At 32.6% G+C, this 13,411-nt stretch overlaps 1 protein-coding gene across 1 annotated transcript in view; it reads left to right on the top strand.

The window, feature by feature from the left end:
* Positions 1–12,105, top strand: part of LOC118199842 (tRNA N(3)-cytidine methyltransferase METTL6) — a 35,286-nt gene extending 23,181 nt beyond the window's left edge. Inside the window, exons 4-5 of the mRNA XM_035371700.2 lie at positions 1,560–1,701; positions 11,903–12,105. Coding sequence (XP_035227591.1) covers positions 1,560–1,701; positions 11,903–12,051 — 291 coding nt within the window. The 3' untranslated portion in view covers positions 12,052–12,105. The remainder of the gene's footprint in view (positions 1–1,559; positions 1,702–11,902) is intronic.
* The last annotated feature ends 1,306 nt before the right edge of the window (positions 12,106–13,411 follow it).

The raw sequence follows: 13,411 nt of genomic DNA, 5'->3' as shown, positions 1-13,411 counted from the left end.
AAATAGAACGCAATCCAACACGCAGAGAAAGCTAATCTGATCAGCAATAATAACAACAACTAATAAACAACTACTAAAATGAGATGTTCTCTGTTTGGCCTTTTTATATCTTTAAATCGGTCGCTTGAGATTCTAGCAGTTTCTGGAAAGCAAAAAAAGTAGAATTACGGTTACAGCTAACATAGTAGTCAATTACACTTATTCAAATAAAATATCAATTACGAGATATCTGTTTATTAAATGTCGAATGGATGCAGATGCGTTGTGCTTTGCGATGATCAATTAAACATAAACATTTATGAAGTTTAACTATTTATTGAATTGTCAGAATGCAAAGCATGCTGCTGTAGTCGCAAACAAAACTGCAAGTGCGTAGTTTTACACAAGTGGCATTGTAGTTGGCCATGATATGTCTCGTGCTGGCATTGCACAGGGAAATAAAACAATTTTAATTATAATTCTACTAAAAATATCTAACTAAATACAAAATTCGTTACAGTATTTATAAGAGCACATGCAAGTTTTAAGTGTTATGGTCAAGAAGTCGTATAATAATTTTATTTCATAAATTATAGTGGGAATCAAGCTGATTGTTTCTATTAGAAGAGACTATTTCTATTAGATTATATTTCATAAATTTTAGTGGGAATCAAGCTGATTGTTTCTATTAGAAGAGACTATTTCTATTAGATTAAATTTTATTTTTATATATTTTATTAGCCCAAAGGAGCGGTAGCTCAGAAGGCTATTAATTTCGTTTTGGCATTTTGCGTTTTTTTTTTTTTTATAAAAGTCTGAATCACTTTTCAAATCGTTACGACCAAATATTAGAGCCTTGCATTATATTTTAAAAAGTTAAATAATGAAGAATCTGCATGAATGCATGGATATGTTTCTCATATTGTAAAAAAACAGCGGTACCTAGAGGCATGAAATTTTGAATAACGTAGTGCTCCACTCGAATATGGGCAACTGCAAGCCCAGATTTGGAATCTGGAATTTGTTTTATTATCTATTTCATATTTTGTAAAAGTTTATCGAATTTTTTATTAACAAACTCAACGATTTCAAAGCGTTCCATTAACATTAACATCGCGTGCATCTTCAAGCACGAAAGTTTCATGCGCGAGGTTTTTTTTTTTTTTAATATTGCTGTTGAATTGAATTTTATGGTTTAAGTGCAAAGAACATGATATTTAATAAATAAAGATAACACACAAAAGATTAAAAATGAGCCACCTTGGGCATAATATAAAATCAGAAAGCTTTATTTATTTATTTATTTTTTTAGCCCAAAGGAGCACTTTGCCCAGTAGGGCTACTAATTTCATTTTGGCATTTTATGTTGGTTCACTATAAACGGTGTTTCACATTTCAAATCGTTGCCACCAAATATTAGAGCCTTGCACTCTATAATTAAAGAAATTAAATTATATGATTCATCTATTTGAGGTGGCTATACATATTTGAAATGATCACATGACTTGTAGTAAATAGAATATTATAGATTTATTATGTACAAACTATTCTGTCACTGAAATAGACTTTTATTCGCTTAGGTGTTACAACCAGGAGGATTACTACTTATTCGTGATTATGGGCTTTATGATCAAGCTATGCTAAGATTTGGTCCTGGTCATAAGTTGAGTGAAAATTTTTATGTAAGACAAGATGGGACAAGAGCATTTTATTTTTCTGAAGGTAAATAATTTTTGCGTCATTTTTAATTTATTGTTTCAGATATTTGAGAAAAATTCTGATACTGATAAGTTTACCATAATTAAACAAAAATATCCTTTATTATAAACTGAAGTTAATTTGAAAATACACTGTTTAGGAAAATATTAAAATTAAGTAAATAAGCTGCTTGGAAGAAATTGTCAAAGCAGGATGAAAATTTGTATATATAAAGCTTATAACTAAGAAACAAAATCCTTATGATCCCAAAGAATTGGGCCTGTTTATTCATATAAAACAGTGAGAAAATTAGAATTGATCGGAATATTGCGTTCTCATTTTTGAATCATGTATATGCAGTTCTCAGTGTGAAATATAAACATTATAATTTGCAGATAATATCCTGAAATATAAAATGCAGGCCTGTATTACCACTTAGACCTGAGCTTTAGGATTTATGAGACCTCAAAAATTATTCTATGAGTGGTGGGGAAATAGAGCATTTTTTCCCTGCTTAAAATTTAGGAAGGTAGGCTCCCAGATAGTCCTAACTGAGCTGAAGGAGGGATGAAGCTCTGTTTTTAAAGGTGCGGGGAATGTGTTGTTTGATTCTTAATTACAAAAAAATGCATTCTGTTTTCCGAGATACTTTATTTTTTAACTATGCTATATAGAGCTTCATGAAATCTAGCTTACTGTAACAACAACAATCAATAATAATTAATTAAATTTATGTAGTTGTTGATGATTTATTCTTTATTATGTTAGCATGATTTTTCTCTGCACAGCAACCTCGCGTAAGCGATCTGAGTTTAAAAATATGTGGAACTTCTAACCAGCCGGTGGTTCTACGACTGATGACCCTGTGAGAATTATAAAATTCTATTTTTTTTTTAATTGTAGGCAATCTTTATTGTTTCTGATATTCATATTTCGCCAACTTTTCTCTTTTCGTTGCTACATTTTCTTTTCACCAATCAGATTTTTAATGTTCTATTTGTGATATTTATGTATGCTTATATTTTACTTTATTGTTTTATTATTTGTCTCTTATTTTCCCATTGCCAGAATTTTCTGCGTTACATTGTAGTGATCCTCCCTTTTATCTATTAACTAAGTTTGGAGGAACTAAGCGAATAATCACTTAAGTTCAGAAACTGAAACGTAAAACTCAGGAAGGGTTAATTACCCTTTATTGCTCAAAGTAAAAGTGTACAAGCGGTCTCTTTCTCCTCAGAACGCTCAGCAAAGCCTCCATTTGGGCTTAAACTCAAAGAAATAGGAACTTAACTAATATCTAACTAAAGAGATTTAGCCGAAGCTAACACAATTTCTAACTAGTTGGCCCTAATATTAAATTAGCTAGCTAAGCTATCAATGGCACGTAATACGGCCTAGCGCAGTAACAGCTGAGAGAGACGTAGCCGAAAGGCAAACGCGCGCTATTCAGGAAATTAAATTAATTCTCTCTACCGAAGTCAGTGGAACTTCAACTTAAATGCTACCTGCTAGTCATTTGCATTTAACTCATTCTAAAAATTCATTCTGGTAAGGAATTGTAAGCTGAAATTAGGAGAGATAGGAAAGGAAACTTTAACTTATGTGTTATAAACTTTAACTTTTGTGTGTGAAGTGTTATAAACTGAGGATAAACCTTACTTATATGTTATAAAATTAGGATAAATCGTACATCTTTCCCAACCAGAATTTAAATACTCGAAGAAAAAGTTTTCACAACGAACTTCTTTAAGAGTTCAAATTCTAAAAAACTTCCTCACACTTCCATTAGAAGTTTAATTTCTAATACTTTGCTTTCTTAAATCACTGTCATTATTGTATTCTTCCTGTTAGGGCCAACTCTACAAATGATGTAAAGCTATAAGTTAAAACCAAGAAAGAAAGAAAGAAAAAAAAAAAAAAAAAATCTGAAATGTTTCAGATTTTAAATTACGTCCAAAGGGGCGTTTTTTAACATTTTTTGTGTTACCTTTCTTTATTAAATATCATGTTCCTCGCACTTAAACCATAAGATCCAGTGCAACAGCAATATCGCAAAATAGTTTTAAAACGAGCATATCTTTAGAATTTCCGATACAGAGACTCACGCGCTGGAGATAAAAATGTTTTTTCTGCACAACGTTGCTATTGCTCGCTTTGAAATCCTTGAGTTTGTTAATCAAAAATTCGTCAAAGTTTTAAAAAATAGGAAATCGATCATAAAACAAATTTCAAATTTCAAATTTGGTCTTCCACATGCTCATATTCGTTGGAGGATTACGTTATTCAAAATTCGATGACTCTATGTACCGTTGTTTTATCACAATACGAGAAATATACATACATTTATGCAGATTTTTCATTATTTAATTTCTTCAAATATAATGCAGGACTCTAACATTTTGTGGCAACAGTTTGAAAAGTGAACCGACATTTATGAGTCCGACGCAAAATGCCAAAACGAAACTAATAGTTCGGGATTCAAATCCCTTTGGACTAAAAAAAAAAAAAAAAAAATACAACATTCTTGCTTAGCACATACATCTTCTTCATCTTGATGACATCATCAGACTTATGCATAGCTTGGTCCTTCCAAAATATCTGGAAAGAAAAGGCATTAGTACTTGTTTCTAAGAAAAAATTCCATTCCAAATACAATTTATTAGGTCTTCAAACAGATTTCATTCACACACATTTTAGCTCATCTCCTCCCACGCTCTCCAGAAATGTGCTTGTTTCCGTTTTTCTGCTGGGGAATTCCAGTTTGTTGCTTGGCTAATCAGAGTTCTTGGCACGCTTCCAGGATCCTGCAATACATCTTTTAAGATATCAAAATCATTTTGACTATAATAGGGTTTAATTGGGTCAACGTTAACAACTATTTCCTGACCATTGCAGCCTTTAAATAAACGGATCCTTTCAATAACAAAAGGCCCTTCCAACCTGGGCTCAAATTTTGCGACTCTATTTTCTGGCGCCGATGATAAGGAATGCTTTATTTTCAAAACTTTTTGACCCACCGAATATTCTACTCCCGTCTATTCCTGTCATAGTAGACTTTCTGTTTCTGTCTCGCTACATCCGAATTTTTGATTGCTTCATTAAAGATTTCTTCGGATTCACCTTGAGGCTGGCTTCATTTAATGACGTAAAAACTTCCTCCAGATGTTTAACATGTTCGTCTATCGTTTCACTTGTCACAATTATATCATCTAAATAGAGGACTCTATTTTTGCCTAAGACGGGTCTTAATACGATATCCATGACTTTCTGGAAGGTAGCCGGAGCTCTGCTTAAGCCAAACGCCATTCTGAAAAAGTCATATACGCCTGACTTCATTATAAAAATTGTTTTCTGGACATACTCGAGTTTTACTGCAATTTGGAAATAACCTGACGTCAGGTCTAGCGTAGCCATATACTTAGTAGAACAGATTTTTCTTATTATTTCATCAGTTATAGGTAGGGGGTACGTGGTACGTGGTATATTTACTTAAACTATTCTGTTTACAGTAATCAACGGAGAAACTTCATGAATTCAGATCTGACGGTGGGAAGCCATTTTTCTTTCTACATAAAACTACCGGACTTTCTACTACCTTTCATAGCAGCTGCTACTCGGCACAATTATTTTATTCGCTAGCATTTTCTTAATATGCAGTTCTAATATCTCTTCTTTCACTTGGTCATACCGATACAGCTTATCGAATAATTTACAAAATTGTCTTATCAATTTTTCCATTTTCTTTTCTCCTCTTTCTGGAGATGGTTTAGATCCACTTCTGGCATGGCCTCCTCTTCTTCTTCAACAATGTTCATCTACACCTGTAAGGTAGAGTTCTTAAAATGTAATTTTTTGCTTGCTGCTCGTAAAAAGTCGACCCTCAAAATAACCGAAGTTAATGGGTCTTTCACTACCAGAAAATTTACTTTTTGTATCTTGTTCTTTATTTGCTCGTGCAGCCCTATTTTTCCCATACAGACACACAGTTTTTCTTGGGCGGCAGTTACGTTTTGTCCGTAGTTTTAAACAATTTGTAACGGCAAAAATTCTTCTTAAAGAAATCTTGCGCCAAAAAGCTGCATTGCGCTCCAGTGTCCAGTAAAGCGGTAGTAGGGACATTGTTTAATAAAATACGAATTTCTGGAAAGGCCAACTTTTGTACAACTATCATATTTACTTTGATTTCCGAGAGATTTTGCTTCCCAGGTGGTGACTGGGCTCTCTTCTCGGCCACCCTGATTACTTTAAATCCTTAGCTTTCGCCCCTTATGCTTCTAGTGCTTCTTACCATAGAGGTAGGAAGTTAGAAGGTTCCTTTCTTACCTCCATGCTTCTTAACTGCACTCTCCAAATGCTTTGGACTGATCTGTATTCTTGGTATCGCTTTTTTCAATCTTCCCGCTTGCCGATAAGAATTCTGTTTACTTTAAGGTTTCTCTTGAGGTTAAAACCTCGAATGCTAGCGGAAATTTTTGAACGCGTGTTTTTCAGTCGGCTCATCTGCTCTGAAACTTCACGGGCCAGCTAAAATAAGTTTTCTAGTGTCTGGGGATTTCTTGAATCGATGGAAGGATCGATGGACGCGGCAAAATCACTTCAATTAATTCGCTATCCGCTCTTTTTCCATATAATAAATTAAATATTTGAATTTTTCTAAGAATAAAGTCCGTTAAATCTTCGACGTTCGTCTGATATTTACTAAAGAGTTCTGCTCCAGCTTCGTTCGGTCTTTGACTACGGGAAACGCTTTTAATAGCGCGGTTTTAAAATTTTCCCATATGTAGGTTTTCGATCCTGGATCCCCCAACAGGAACTTTCCTTTACCCTTGAAACTTTACCTTTCTGCAGCTGGTTCACGGGATGTAACGTTAAATGCAGGTCCAGCTGTTCTAGGAAAGCCATCACGGAACCTTTGCCCAATTGTTGCAGCTGCCTTTATAACTGATTGCATGGTTTCTACGATGAAACCTAATCCCTGCACAGAATTTGCTGGTAGCTGTGAGATTTGAAACTTCGGAGGGGGGTCACCGTAAATTTTTCATTTTCCAACGGCAGGGTTCCCCAAAAAATGCTTCAGGCGCCAATGCAGTGATCCTCCCTTTTATCTATTAACTAAGTGTGGAGGAACCGCCTCCCAGACGGTATAGTGGTTAGGGGAGCCTAACTGCGATACGGAAGGGCCTGGGTTCGAATACCGGAGAAGGCATGTTTGCAACTTCATAAGAGGCAATGACGGTCCTTTTATTATGTACATCCATAATAAAGAGAACACCAAATCTGGCCTTAGTTCAGATTAATGGACTCTTGTACACAATCTGCCATTGAAAAAAAAAGTGGGGAGGAACCTAGTGAACTACTAATCGAATAATCGTTTAAGTCTAGAAACAGAAATGTAAAATTCAAGAAGGGTTTCACATTTATGTTAATTACCCTTTATTAATTAATTACCTTTTATTGCTCAAACTAAAAGTCTACAGACGGTCTCTTTCTCAGGACGTACAACATAGCCTAAACTTGGGCTTAAGCTCAAAGATATAAGAAATAAGAACTTAACTAACTAAAGAGATTTAGCCGAAGCTAACACAATTTCTAACTATTTGGCCCCTAATATTAAATTAGCTAGCGAAGCTATCAAGGGCACTTATACGGCCGAGCGCAGTAACAGCTGAGATAGACGTAGCGGAAAGGCAAACACGCGCTATTCAGGGAAAATTGAATTCTCTCTACCGAAGTCAATGGAACTTCGTCTTAAATGCTACCTACTAGTCATTTGCATTTAACGAGATTCTAAAAACTCATTCTTGTAAAGAATTGTAAGCTGAAATTAGGAGAGATAGGAAAGGAGCTATAACATAATAATAACTGTTATAAACTTAGGATAAACCTTACATCATATCGAATCAATTCTGTTACCGTGCCCCATTTGCAAGGAAATTTAGCTGAAAAAATTTCACAGTTTGGGTAAAACTACGGCCGTTTTGGAAAAACGACCTGGCGTTATGGTTTATCCAACTGGAATCGCAATTCGCGCTTGCTGATGTTAAGAAAGACCTAAAAAAATATAATATAATTATGTAGCAGTGGCAATAAACTCTGAAGTTCATAACTCTGTGGCCGATATAATACTCAATCCCACAAATGGAAATAAATATGATAGTCTCAAAAAACGCCTCATTGAAATCCACTCTAAGAAAAAATCTGTTAAAATTCAAAAATGCTTCAGAGATTTTGATATTGGAGAGCACTCCTCTCAGTTCCTCACACATCCCTGTGCAATAGTGGATGATGATATGGGAGATTCCTTAGTAAAGTCACTTTGGCTTAATAGACTCCCAAATAAATGCAAGCAGTTTTGGCGAATTTTAATGAAGCAAATCTTGTGATTGTGGCAGAAAAATACATAGTTATCCTGTGTCACCCGCCATAAACAATATCAGCGCATCTTCAGGTGCGAGTGGTACTTCGTTGAAAAAAAATGGCTGAATTCACTGGAATATTTGACTGAACGTGCCAAGATGAACAAAGTCTCTCCAGCCTGTGGAAGCTGGCACTGAGGTGCGAACTAAATGTCGCCAGAAAAGTTTTGAGAGAGGATATGGAAGAAGTGTGTTTGGTGGTGAGAGATGAGGCAGAACACTCTACTAATATTTTAATATGTAAAATTAATCATCCTTTCGTGTGTCATATCATCCTGTCAGTAACGCTCTTGTCAAGCACTTCCCTTGTTGGATGGAATTCTTGTACCTATTTCTCCTTAGACTAAGATCCAACAAATTCAACATTCAGTGCCCAGTGGCATAACTGGTCCCTAACAGCATGGCAATGTCTCTGTGACATTACAAACATGTCACAGTATGACATTTACAACATCACAGCCATGTCACACAATGTTATAGTGACTCTGTGAGTATGCCTTTTTGTGACATCACATTGCTATGTTTATGTGCCATACATTTATTGCCATATTGCATCATTTATGTGATGTTGCATTACGATAATAATGTGAAGTTACAGTGTAACATGAAGGCACTCTGCAGTGTTGTGAATTAAACTGTGATGCCTCTGTGAAGTCACACTGCAGTGTTGTTGTAAGGACATGCTATGACATTGTTGTGAAATCACTGAGACAATAATGTAACATAACATTTTGACTGTGATATAAAATCACAAAGTGACATGATTCTGACATCACAAAGTGAGATGTCTGCAATTAAAAACAAGTCACATAATGGACTATTTTTTAAATGCACTATTGCACCAGTCATTTAAAAAATGCACTATTTTTTAAATGACTGGTGCAGTGTCGCAGTAATCCTATTTTAGAGGTTACTCCATTTAAAATGAATAATAACTACAATGTTTTATTAATTTAGCGAGCAGTTATACTTCTCAAAGATTTAAAATATTTTCAAAAACTTTGAAGATTTTAAATTATTCTAAATATTCAACATAATCATGAAATTTTCTTATTGTACTGATGTTACATGTCATCACATAACATTAATGATTTATTGTGTAATTGTCATCCATTTATGATTTAATTATACCTCTATATGAAATACAGAATACTTTCAAATGCAAAACATGTTATATATGATCCAAAAGTGATCATACGGTCATTTTCTAGGCATATTGTATATTTTAGTATTACTTATTCAGAAATAACAAATTTTACTTTCTTACCTTAAAACTGTAAATTAATATTTAAAAACACTTATCATTTTCGAAAATTTTATTAAATAGTTAGTGCATATAATTAGCTTATTTAAAATTTATTAACTTATTAATACCAGCATTTTCTCTTCCAAAACTGAATTTTTAAAAAAAATTTCTGTGTGGCTTGTAATAGTTTTTAATAATTTGACTTTTATTACTATTTTTCCTTCTCCATTTAAGTTTTTTTAATTGCTTTTCTTCCAGAAAATGAGCGTCATTATTAGATTTTAGATCTAAAAATTAGGTGGAAACTGTTTTTTATACTATATAAACAATCTTTCATTAAAATAAAACTTTAATTTTCAAATTAGTTATCTATTGTTTAATCTGCAGTGCTGAACGAATAGTTGTGGATACAAAAATCAATCAATTGAAAACATGGCTCTGGAAGATTGTAGAGACATTAGTTTTTTTTTTTTTTTTCTTTTTTTTTTAGCAGGCAAGATGAAAAATTAGCAAATGCCTTCGCCAGAAATCGAACCATGGATCTCTGGAATACCGGCCCAGCGTGTAGAACCACTACACCATGAAGGCACGCTAGGAAAGCGGGAGAAATACTTTATAAGATAAATCACAGAAAATTTATATTTAGTTATAAAATATGTGAATTCACATTCATCATTATTTCCGTGTTAACAAATTACCATTTTATGTGATATTTAAACTATAAATTTTAAATAACATACATTTCTAAAATTCCAATATGTTAATGAATGCATTAAACAAAAATTTTGCATAATTCGTTTCATTAGCTAATTAATTTAAAACATTTACTTTAAATATTTTGCATTTCCTAAATGCATTTTATAGCTTTCTTAACAATTTAAATTCAAAACAGTTTTACACAGTTTATTTTGTAAAAGCCGAACAGATTTTCATGAATTAATAATTCCATTTCATAAAATAATTGTTACGAAGGCTCAATTATTAAATAAACTGCATTACTCACTCCTGAGAATATACTTTTTCCTATAATATTCATAGGAATTCTTAAATACTGTTGTACTCTACGGGTTTGTGCATTTGGAGCAATTGATAACCGTTTAATGAAGAATCAAAACACAATTTATTCGCCAGTGTTACACAGCACAGTTCTAAAGATATGTTTACAGTGGTTGAAAAACTACCATAAACATGCTGCAACAATCAGCAACACACAACAATATCCTGCAGACCACACATCTGCTCATGCAAGATCTTATATTTCACTTGGACGGAATGATCCAGTATTGTTCTCATAATTTGGTCGCCAATATCTGCATGCCAGCAAGACAGTTTTTTTCATGATACTCTTTTAAAGCATTCAGTCTGATAGTGCTTGGACGGAAGCAAGAGGGGATAAAGGAAGCAAAATTCATCATCATGGTTCAATGATGATGTAAATTAATGTAGAAGATATACTGATGTTAACTGAGTTTAGACTTGAATTTTTTTTAATAAAAATTGCTGCAATTTTTTTAAGGTGTTGCAATTTGCTAAAAATTACTTAAATATCCTTGGGTTTCATAACTTACAGGTAGAAAGTGTTGTTATAGGAATTAGACTCCCAATTTTTCACTATTGAATTCTACTAAAAATTAACTGAAAGTAATTAGTTATACAGTACACAGTCCGTTATCCGGACTTGTCGGGACTTAGGCGATTCTGGATTAGGCTTTTCCCGGATTATAGATCATCAATTTAAATCTGGTAAGATGGCATGCAGAAATTATACAATTAAAAATATTAAACCGTAATTTCTGAAACAAAGAGTAATTATGATCTAAATGATATCAAAATTTACAGAAAAAAAAAAAGCTTAATATTTATTTGTTTACTTTATTAAACATTTCTTTCAATGTAAGTTGTTTGCTTCGTTTTTTTGTGCTAAATGTGCATGCGTAAACACATTACGTGCACGAAGAGAAATTATAATCTAAAGGGTATCAAAATTTACAAATAAAAAAAAAAAAAGCTTAATATGTATTTGTTTACTTTATTAAACATTTCTTTCAATGTAAGTTGTTTGCTTCGTTTTTTGTGCTAAACGCGCATGCGTAAACGCATTACGTGCATGAAGAGAAATTATGATCTAAAGGGTATCAAAATAAAATAAAAAAAAAAAAGCTTAATATTTATTTGTTTACTTTATTAAACATTTCTTTCAATGTAAGTTGTTTGCTTCGTTTTTTGTGCTAAACGCGCATGCGTAAACGCATTATGTGCATGAAGAGAAATTATGATCTAAAGGGTATCAAAATAAAATAAAAAAAAAAAAAAAAAAAAGCTTAATATTTGTTTATTTTATTAAACATTTCTTTTAATGCAAGTTGTTCAAGTTGCTTCGTTTGTGTGCTAAACGCGCATGTGTAAAGCATACAAAAAAAAGTTTGTTGCTTTGAGGTCCGGATTATAGATCATTCCGTATAATGGACGTCCGGATTACGGGCTTTGTACTGTATATATTATGCAAAATATTACATAACATTTTAAGAAATCATATTAAAGTGTGTTTTATTTCTTTGTACAGAACATCTGGAAAATCTGGCCATTGAAGCAGGATTTGAAGTACTTGTAAATAATTATATTTCAAGAGAAACAACTAATTACAAAGAAAATATACGTGTACCAAGAATTTACATACAGGCCAAATTTCTCAAACCATCAGTTGTGAAATAACTAGATAAAGACAAAACAAATGTATAATATTTTTTATTAAATTTTTTAAGATTATTTTTTAAATGTGTCTTTACTGGTTTTAATCACACATTAGGCCCTACTTAATGTTGGTGAAGTCCTTCTCATATGTATACAAAAATACGGAAAATACATACTTATGATCAACAGATCAGTTAATGCTTTCAAAATATTATAGAATGAATTTTTTAAACTGGTGTAAAATCTACAAATAAGACCAAAATAGAGTATAGAAATTGTCAAATGAGTGAGGCATGTCACCAAGAGCAACTTGATTCTGTTTTAAGGCAACCATGTACAAAGGAGGAGCTTTTTAAAGTTTTAGGAAGAATCAACTGGACTAACCAGAATAAGCTAATAATTAAGCAATATTCCATATGATCTTGCTTTTTACACCAAAATATATCTTCACTTATTTTGAGCTTAATAATTTTATAAATATTCTGTTCTAGGAAATACTAAATTCTCACTTATTTTGAACTTAATAATTTTTATAAAAGTTCTGTTCTAGGAAATGCTTACTGGTTATTCCACTTAATCATTTTTTAAACAAATGGTGTAATGATCTCAGACTAAAGGATAAATTTGACTTGTTAACCAACTAACACTTTATTTTTTAGTTTCCATACAAAAATTATTTATTAATTTTTTTACTATGTACTTTTAAGTAGTGCAACAAGACATAAGATTTATATTATCATGCATTGCTTCCATTGGTGCTCGGCAACATACATATTTATATAAAATTGAAAGTTAAAAAAGATGTAAAATACTAAAAGATTGTGTGACTGTTTAATGCTGAATCAGTGTGTGCAGTTTAAAAAAAAAAAAAAAAACTATTAGCAACTGGGGGTACTTTAAAAGAGTTTACCAATGGACTATAAATATAATATAAAGCCATGAAAAATGACATCAGTAATATTTATTGAGTGGCTTTTGAAATGGAATAACAAAAAATGATATAGGTTTCCTTAATCAGAACTGCACAGTACTTAAGGTAAATGTCGCACTTAAACATACTGAAATTATACTTGCCAACAAATACCACAGCCATGTGGTCAAGAGATTATTAGAGCAATGGAAGAACATCATTGCTATGAAATGTGTATTGAGTGCTCTATTACCTAGATATGCAGATATAAGTGCAAATGTATTACCAAGGAAAGATAGCTGTGCATTTTCTGAACATGTCTTGGAACTCAGAAAAAACAATAAAGAACTTGAAAAGTTGCAAAAAAGTTGAAAAGTTATGTGGCAAAGGTTCTCGTAAGGATCAGCGAATGAAAATGCAGCATTCAGTTCAGTCTGAAGCAAAACACCATGAGGTTAATGATGTGGATTA

The sequence above is a fragment of the Stegodyphus dumicola genome, chromosome 5 (assembly GCF_044657685.1).
Source record: "Stegodyphus dumicola isolate Sdum_Otavi_A_Nest chromosome 5, ASM4465768v1".
In the NCBI taxonomy this organism is placed as follows: Eukaryota; Metazoa; Arthropoda; class Arachnida; order Araneae; family Eresidae; genus Stegodyphus; species Stegodyphus dumicola.
The sequence above is the reverse complement of the archived record's forward strand: the minus strand, read 5'-3'. Positions and strand labels throughout refer to the sequence as shown.